Genomic DNA, 9028 nt, shown 5'->3' with positions numbered 1-9028 from the left:
CTGCAAATGTAACAACATTTGTATTTGTTTTTGAGTTATGGAGGGTTAGGTATAGATATTATTGCCTGCAATCATGGTCTAAAATTCACAAAAATGCCCTCAAAAATTCAGGAAATGCCTTTGAAAATTAGACAAGAAAAAGAGGATGTGTACAGAGTGTTTCATAGCTGATGTATTAATTCAGTTCATTAAAGTAGCACATGATGAGACTGTGGAAAAAGACTGACAGGCAAAAAAAAAAAGCATCTGAAGTGACAATTACTTTCCCTGGTTGGATAACGGATGGTTAGAGGTCAAAAGTCACAGTTTTCACGTGTAGTAGGGCCCATAAATCACAAGCACAGACAATGTGGTGACGTTGCATCTTCAAAAGCATGATAAGCTTGCTCATTTGCTAGAAAAGATGACCAGTAATTGAGACTGAAAGAGGGACTTTGATCAACTCTTGGGCCCCACTCAGCTCTTTAAAGACGTGTCTCTCAGACATTCTCAGAGTGGATCTGCTTCAACAGACACAGAGATGGCGAATGTGAACAAACTCATCGAGCACATAGGAGATTTTGGTCCTTTCCAGAAGAAAATCGTCACACTCGGGTCCTTGCCGTTGATAATTTTTGCTTTTGTACTCGTTGGAGTTGTTTTTTTAGGTAACGCTCCGGATCACTGGTGTCAGAGTCCTGGATCTGAGCACCTCCAGGAGGAATGTGGCTGGACGGAGGTTGAGGTACGGGAAGTCACGGTTCCCCGCTCTGAGCAGTCAGGATCCTTCAGCCGCTGTGAGCGGTTTGACGTGGATTGGAGCAAAAGCCAAAACAAATGCATTGAATTTGATTGGCTGTTGACTTCTAATGTGACCAAGCTTGTGCCTTGTGACAGCAGATGGGTGTTTGATAAAAGCCACAGCACTATTGTTTCTGAGGTTGGTACATTTTCTTTCTACCAAGCAACATGAACAGTGTTAGAAATCTAAAATATGCACTTGCATAATTTCAAATATATCCACTAGCCATCACACTGTTAATTGATAATTTATCTGTGAATACATGTTTTCGTTTGTTGCTTTTGCATTTGATTTGTGTCCCTCGACTGATTACTTATTAAGAAAATCAGTGTACCAGAACTCACATGTACTGTTTACTTGGATCGCTGCCCAACAGCCAGAAACAACACAGCAAACTGTTATCAGGAGCCAGTTCAGTGATTTTCTTTCCTTTAACAGAGAATTTCTTTGTTACATTTTCATTGTAGGAAACATTTTCCACTACTTTTTAAATGTTTTCCTTTAAATTCAGCTTCTTTTTCACATTTTAGTTTTCTGAATCCTTAATTGTCACTATCCAATATCACATGAATAGTTCTGTTAATATTGGTTTTGGATAAAATCTCTTTAATTTTTTTCCCTCCCAGTTCTCATTGGTTTGTGGGAATTCCTGGCTCGCTGATCTGAACCAGGTTTTCCTGGCATTTGGATTTTTTATTGGAGCTTTTGTCACTGGCTACCTGGCCGACAGGTTCGTTATGCACCATTTAGTTTAAATAGTTTTCTCTTTGTAATTTCCACTGACCTGCATTCAGATTTTGACTGAGTTTAAATAATAATCAATACTGCTGTGTCTTCTCACAGGTTTGGTAGAAAGCCATGTTTCATTGCATCGATGGTCGGCATCGGTATCTCAGGTGTCGGTGTCATGCTGTCGCCATGGTACCCGCTGCTACTCATGTTTCGATTTTTACAAGGGTTTTGTGGAAAGGGGGCGTGGACGGCCAGCTATGTACTCGGTATGATCAAACAAACAGTTAAAAACATTTCAAAAGACATTTTAAAAATGGCATTCAAATGGAATAATCCTCACAAAGTCACAAAGCTGGGATGTAACTGTCCTGAACTCTGAGTCTCATCATCTCGTTTGTTTGATTTGAAACGTGGGAGCTAAATATCTTCTAGAAAGCAATAAAGAAACAACAACAAAGTGCTCCGCCTAGGAAAACTTGTACTCGCCAATGTTGTAAGCACACACTGCTTATTAAGTAAAGATGAGCTCTTTTCTCTTCACTGACATCATGCTGCAGGACTCATGGGTACTGAAGTGTTCTCTCCTCTCCTGCAGTATTAGATGGCAAAAAACAGCTCAACTGGTCCTCTGAGCAGGTTCAAACAAAGGGAAAGATTTATGTGCAAATGTGATTTAAAGCTACTAGATGATAATTTGTAGTATATGACCAAAAAAGAGTGTTACATGATTTTCAGGACAACTGGTATATTTAAAAAGTACACATAGCGCCACATGTCCAATCTATTTATTGATGTCAATGATACTGCCTGACATAGATAATATTTATGTAAAAAAAATGCATCTTAAACTTCTATTTTCTGCCAATCATCTGTGTTTTGTCAAATACATGTGCAAGAGGTTAGTCTGTCTGCTAAAAGATATTATCTTTTTGATGCAGTGATTGAGTTCTTCGGATCAAACGACAGGAAATTTGTATCCATGGTGTGTCGGACTTTCTACTCCTTTGGCATGGTCATCATGCCCGGTCTGGCATACTTCCTGTCCTCCTGGAGGACTCTGCAACTGGTCATGAGTCTGCCCTGCTTCCTTTTTATCTTATACTACTGGTACTGTTATGCATTAACACACACAGTAAAACCAGACATATTATGAGTGGATATATTTAGACTAAGAGGTGTCTTATCAGCGAATACAGCACATGCAGAGAAATGTGACAAACTCATGTATGTAAATGTGATGTAAGATTTGTGCCACTAGCCAAGAAAAGAGGAGCTGTGAGTTTAATTTAAAAAAGATTTTCGAAAATGCTATTTTTTATTTGGTTTACCTTAAAAATTAAGATTTTTCAAAATTAAGTAGCAAAAAAAGTAAAATCATTATCATAATCATTTATTATATATATAATAGAAATAGAGCCACTCAACAGGCCACAGTCATCTCCAAGAAAGCTACTTCCACTTGTTTGACAGCAATATTGTTTTTATTGGAATTGAAGCAAAATTTTATGCTAGTGGTGCAAATTTTACACTAAACATCACGCCACTAAATGCACGCAGCATAAATGGTTTGCATCATATACTGTATATCAGTCTTGTTTTTAACTTCATGCTAGCTCTGATGTTTTGATTTTGAATCAAATAAAGAAGTGTGTCTGTTTTTAAAGGATTGTTCCTGAATCTCCGCGCTGGCTGTTCTCACAGAAAAGAGCTACGGAGGCCATGAGAATCGCTGCGAGTATCGCAAAAACCAACGGAAAATCTTTACCACAGAATTTTGCAGAAGTATGACAATATTTCTAAATACCGTGTGTCCCATTTACACCTTTATACCTCAGGAACTGTGATTAGCAATGCAAATATAAATCTGATTTACCGTTCAATTAATGTTTTTCAGATAGTTCTTCTCGAGGAAAAGACAGAAGGAAATCCTGTATCCATTATGGATTTGTTTAAAACACCAAATATAAGGAAAAACACTCTAATTTTAATTTATGCCTGGTAAGTCAGTTGATGCAACTTCTACTTCTACTATAAAATTCATTGTTCTTGTAGGATGTGCTGGTGATTATTTAATTCAAAAACAAATTTAGCCAGATTTTCCTCCGCTCTTGTTCAGGTTTACGAGCACCGTCGTGTTTCAAGGTCTGGTCCTGCGGCTGGGGATCACAGGCGGCGACCTCTTTTTAAATTTCTTCATCTCGGCCGTGGTGGAGCTTCCCACTGGCCTCATCTTCTACCTCCTGGTCGACAGAGTCGGTCGACGCTCCCTCATGGCCATAACCAATTTCACTGGAGGCATCGCCTGCCTCATAGTCCCCTTTGTCTCCAACGGTAAGTCCAGCTGACGATGCATGTGGCATTGACGAGATTTCTTAGAAATAACTGAGAATACATTGTGATCATTTCTGAACAACTGTAGGTAGTTTAAGTTCTTGGTTGGTAGGGTTGGGGTGATAACTGATGAATCTGTTCTGTCTCCTTTGTTCCCTAAAAATCTTCCCTACAGATTTTGCCTGGTTGAAAAAATCGATTGCAATCATCGGGAGACTCGCTGTTGCCATTGGATTTGAGACTGTGAACTTTGCTAACACAGAGATGTATCCGACACCTCTTAGGTGTGAAACCAATGGATGTTGGTAGATATGGATTTGTTTATCTACGTGCTTTGAAAGATGATGAACAAATTGGATTGGATGTGCACGTCAGACAAACAACAACATAACCAGATGAAGAGATGAAAAGTTTTTTTACCTGTGCAAAATTTAAAGTTGAGAAAAGTGCTTTAAGAGAATCCAAAACTACTTATTGCAGCTGAAAAGACAGAAATGTTTTTGGATCATTTTAATGAACAAACTTCTACATCTTCCACCACTCAGACACACTGTTTTCTTTTCACTGGCACTAAAAAAACAACTTGATGATACAACTTGTGATCTCTAAGATCTCATGTAACTCGCTACGTTTTTGTATTCTGGAAAGTTTGCCGACCTTTCACTATTTGATGCAGAAGTTCTGTATGTCTTTCTTGATTGTGGCTTGATTTCCTCTTTAATTTCTCACAGAAATTTGGGTTTGTCGGTGTGTTCATCAGCCAGTGACATCGGAGCGATTGTCGCCCCGTTCCTGCTCTACAGACTGGCCAGTATCTGGCAGGAGCTCCCTCTTTTTCTTTATGGTAATTATAAAAAGTTGTCTTCTACCTGTCACCGTGTTCTTGAAATGCATTTATCTTTCTAAAATGACATATAGGGTCAATCCAAAAATCAAGATATCCTGTAAAAAGTGTGTTATGTTTGTTTAAGGTGTGATGTCGGTGCTGTACAGCGGATTGGTGACAATGTTGCCTGAGATGAGAGGAGTCGCCCTACCGGAGACCATAGAGGAAGTGGAGAATCTAAGACGGTAAATTGATTTATTAACCTCTTAACATCCGTCGGATAGCAGGCGACCCGCTTAAGCCGGTTGTGAGCGGCTTAGCATCACACAGTAATGAGTAAAAGCAACTGGCACAAATTTGGCCACTTGGAGATGTTTTGGAGAGGTTCGGGGACACCAGTGACACCACAAACTAAAAACTCCCTAGATCCAATAAGGTTAGGTCTAGAAGTCTGGAATTTTATATAAGTGTGGTTGACAAGATGTAGAAGGTATGTGGTGATTTACATAGTTCTGACATAAAGCATGTCCTCGTTATTGTTATTCAAATATGACTCATTATAGACGAGGACCAAAAACACTTTTTTGAGCTATATTTGAACTGATGTAATTTTGTTTAAATTTTAGCCACATGCTAAACAATTTCTAAAACTAAAATATGTTACCTTTCAAATGAAGCCTAATACATGCATTTTGGCCTCACAGTTCTTCTGTTATAAGCTTTTCCATTTGGATATGCCGAATAGATGAAAATTCCCAAAAAAAGGGTGGATTTTAAGAGGCTACAATTACAAAGTTATCTATTTATGTAACTAACACTGTTTTCCAGAGCAGATTATTATGAACGCAGCAGTAGAGCAATGTAAATCCTTTATATTACAGTAAACCAACACTAAGCAAGATGACAGATAAAACTTCCTGTTTCCCTAAAATATTCGAGTATATTAGAAAAACCAAAGAAGCAGAAAAGTGTTTTTCTTGACAAGACCGCAGGTGTCAAAAGGGGGAAGATGGCAGGAAAGGTGCGAGAGAAGGTGACAGTGTGTGATATTTGAGAGGCAAGACTCTGCTTGTAAATCTAGATTGGAAGCAGAAAGGTTTATAGTTGTATCCCTAATGTGCCTTTCTTGTGTCTTTTTGTGTTTTCTAACAGGGGGAAAGACAAGTCAAAGGACTCACAGGGAAACGGCTTGATTATATGACGGCAGACTGAGGCCTTGAAGATCTGGAAGATTTCTGGATTATCCTCTACATGTCTGCTGTGTTTACAATACATATAATGCAGGTGGGAGGTGTTAGGAAATTAAATGATTAAAGATTTCATGTCTTCACAACTTTATACCTCAACAAAGCTACTTCTCAGCAATCAAATGATGCTGATGTTATATTTAGATCGAAGATGTTACATCACTGCCTGCTTCGCATTCTTTAAGATGATGAAACCTAAAAGTCATTATAAAAATCTCTGATATTTGAGCTACAGATGTTTAATACAACAGAACAACTTAGACTGCTGTTTTTGATCCCCTCAGTTTGTTTGTTGTGTTTTTTGTCTTTTACTTGGCAGGAAATCTTAAAAACTTGTTTCGATGGTGGAGTCACCATTTGGCCATTCACAAAACACGTACATTTTGGCTTCCAAGTCCTTCTTTTTGTCTGGATTCCTCCGTTGATCCAAGACAAATACATCTGTACAGTCCACCATTATTTTCAACACTCATCCTATAAATCCATCCAACCTTCGCCAAATTTGGTATAAATTTAGTCGAGCCCCCAAAAAGTACGTTTGTTTTTTTCCAAATTATTGGCCTAGAGGACAAATGCCGTAAACATCATGCAGTTGCTCCCAAATTCACATGACATGCACATATATCAACTCTGAGCAAACCTGTAAGATTTGTAGGGATTTTTTTTTTTTTTTTTTTATAGGTGGTACAGCGACATGCTGAATTTAAATGGCCATAAGTTAGTGGTCTGAATCACATACAGAGAGGATTCAACCAGGCTTAACAGCCACATCAGCCAATTTGATTCAAACTGGGGTGCAGATACAGTTTAAAAATGTCTGAGTATGTTTTTGTTTTATAAATAAATGTGTAACCTGAGTCCTCTCTACTTCTCAAATGCGAATAAACAGAATTATGATAGGATTTCGCCTTGTATTTGTTGCTTGAATTGATCATTGAAAATACTATGAGAGAATATGTTTTTCCTACTAACATCCAGACAACAATACCCATGATTGTTCTGCTTTTTTTCCCCTGTAAACTGTATATCTAATTGAGGGTTGTTTTTGTTAAGGCTTTTGTTCCATTGTAAGTTTACCCAGAACGCTTCGCAGCAGCCAACAAAAGCTGCCCCACATACACAGTACTGACTGAATGAGAGGACCTGTAACCATACGTTGTGTTGAAAATCACTGGTATGCATGAGAAGTGGGATTCCCTCAAGTGTAAATATTTGTGTCACTGGCAAAAAAAAAAAAAGAGGATGGAAATATCTCATGGTGATGGTGAAAATGTCTCTGACACCCTGAGCATCACATGATGACTGTTGCAGGATGGTTGAAATGTATGAAAACCAGTTAAATGTATATGTTAGACATTAAAACATACAGTATACTGTTGCTCATGTACTGCTGTGATATCAAATAAAGAGAAAACTGGAGATTAAAATTGGCAGTGGACTATAAATATGGGAATGATATGCCTACGACTGACGTATGATTAGGAAACTGTTTGCCTCACATAATGAAGATCCAATGACCCGTTAAATGAGGGCAGAGGGGAGTGGGGGGGGATGGAAGAGGGGATGAAGTCTGCAATTATGTTTAAGAACTCACTGCACAGTACAATGAGTTTATAACTAATGGGGGGATAGATTGAGGAAGGGGTGGGGCACTAATAGATACAACACACAGGACAGATAAGAACTTTTCTATTGTGGGATATTCTTCTCTGTCTTTTCCCGTCTGGAGGAAATCTCAGTGTACAAACTTTAACGTTAATTGATGAAAAATGCCAGAGGAAGAGGAACGAGAGAAATTAGCCAAAGTCATCAGACAGTGGAACAACAACAGACTGGACTTGTTTGAAATAAGCCAACCTGACGAGGTGAGTCCTCCTGTAGACATCAGACGTGGTTCACGCAAAAATCTCTGTTGTTGTTTGGTTTAACTTCTGTTTTCTTCACATCTGTCAACAATTTTAGATGTAAAAATGTAAAATGAGTTGTATTTATGACAAGTTACTACCCACATTACGGTAAAAAACATGACAAACAGTGTAATAATATTACATTACTCAAGAGACTGGACACCTAAAATGCACCAGTGACAGAAAGGAAGATGTGAAGTGGCTGATTAGACCAGTGAACTTATGTCCTCATCTGTATAAAATACTATATTTACTACTGTAGTACTGAGCTTAAGTGTTATTTAGAGGTAATGGAGATGTTACTAAATACTATTTCCATTTTGTGATAGTTAATACTTAAATCTAATCGGACATGTTTATAGATTAATATTGTCACAAGTTCTTATATTTTCTGATACCTTATACATGTATATTAATCTATCAACTCATGTGATTATTAGATTATTACATATTTTATCTATAACATATTATAGAACTGTACTATCAGGTGTGTTGTAGCGTTGTGTTGCAAACTTTATTTGACAACTGCTTATCATTTGCTTTGGAGAAAAAAATGTTGTTAACTTTGAAGTACTCTATAGAAGTTTCCTCTGGTTTTCTCCTTCACTATCACCTATAATAGCATGAAATACTTATAACGCACTGAAGTACAGTTTTTTTCTGGTTTTCTGGAGTTGGTGGGGTGAAGCATGCTGAGGCACCCTATGTAGGACCTCAACAAAGTTTAGACTGGCTTTGGTAATTAAACTACATACCTTTAAGTCTTGACTTAAATGCTGCACTGTCACTAATTTCCCTCTTAAGTAACAATCAGATTGCATATTTACTGTATGTTGTGAGAGAAAACTGAATAATAGCTTATCATTTTATAAATCTTTTGTATATATGTCACAAATGTTGCTTTCAAACTAAGGGGTCAATGTTTGTTTTCAACTGAATGTGATGTAATGTCATTGTCATACCGGTACACATGTCGGTGAAGAAATCTTACTCCTCAGCTAGTTGAACTCTTGAACTTATTTCTATCTGAAGATTGTTTGCTGACCTCTGGGGTTAGTTAGAGATATATTTATCTTAAGGCTACTGTGTTTAGAGACTGTGTGGATCATGAGGTACCTGGACAAGCTAAAGTTGAAGGACGTCTTTGTTTTTAAGTTATTGATTTACCACAAGGTCTCTGTGTGATTATTGTATGACCATACTT

General features: G+C 37.7%; 1 protein-coding gene across 1 annotated transcript; it reads left to right on the top strand.

Moving 5' to 3' along the window:
- Positions 1 to 508: 508 nt before the first annotated feature.
- On the top strand, positions 509 to 8164 carry oct2 (organic cation transporter 2). Its single transcript, XM_042437161.1, has 11 exons — positions 509 to 919; positions 1408 to 1511; positions 1625 to 1779; positions 2452 to 2620; positions 3178 to 3295; positions 3408 to 3511; positions 3630 to 3844; positions 4020 to 4128; positions 4576 to 4688; positions 4816 to 4915; positions 5823 to 8164. Exons 1-11 carry the CDS (start codon positions 521 to 523, stop codon positions 5869 to 5871), a joined length of 1635 nt encoding a protein of 544 aa, XP_042293095.1. The 5' UTR covers positions 509 to 520; the 3' UTR covers positions 5872 to 8164.
- Positions 8165 to 9028: the final 864 nt, after the last annotated feature.

The sequence above is a fragment of the Thunnus maccoyii genome, chromosome 16 (genome assembly GCF_910596095.1).
Source record: "Thunnus maccoyii chromosome 16, fThuMac1.1, whole genome shotgun sequence".
NCBI classification, from domain to species: domain Eukaryota; kingdom Metazoa; phylum Chordata; class Actinopteri; order Scombriformes; family Scombridae; genus Thunnus; species Thunnus maccoyii.
Note: the sequence above shows the minus strand (reverse complement) of the source record. Positions and strands in the feature narration are given on the sequence as shown.

Coding starts and splice junctions, on each gene's coding strand:
- oct2 (XM_042437161.1), top strand. CDS start 521: ATGGCGAATGTGAACAAACTCATCGAGCACATAGGAGATTTTGGTCCT. Junction 2,621..3,177: donor CTTTTTATCTTATACTACTG/GTACTGTTATGC, acceptor CTGTTTTTAAAG/GATTGTTCCTGAATCTCCGC. Junction 3,296..3,407: donor TACCACAGAATTTTGCAGAA/GTATGACAATAT, acceptor AATGTTTTTCAG/ATAGTTCTTCTCGAGGAAAA.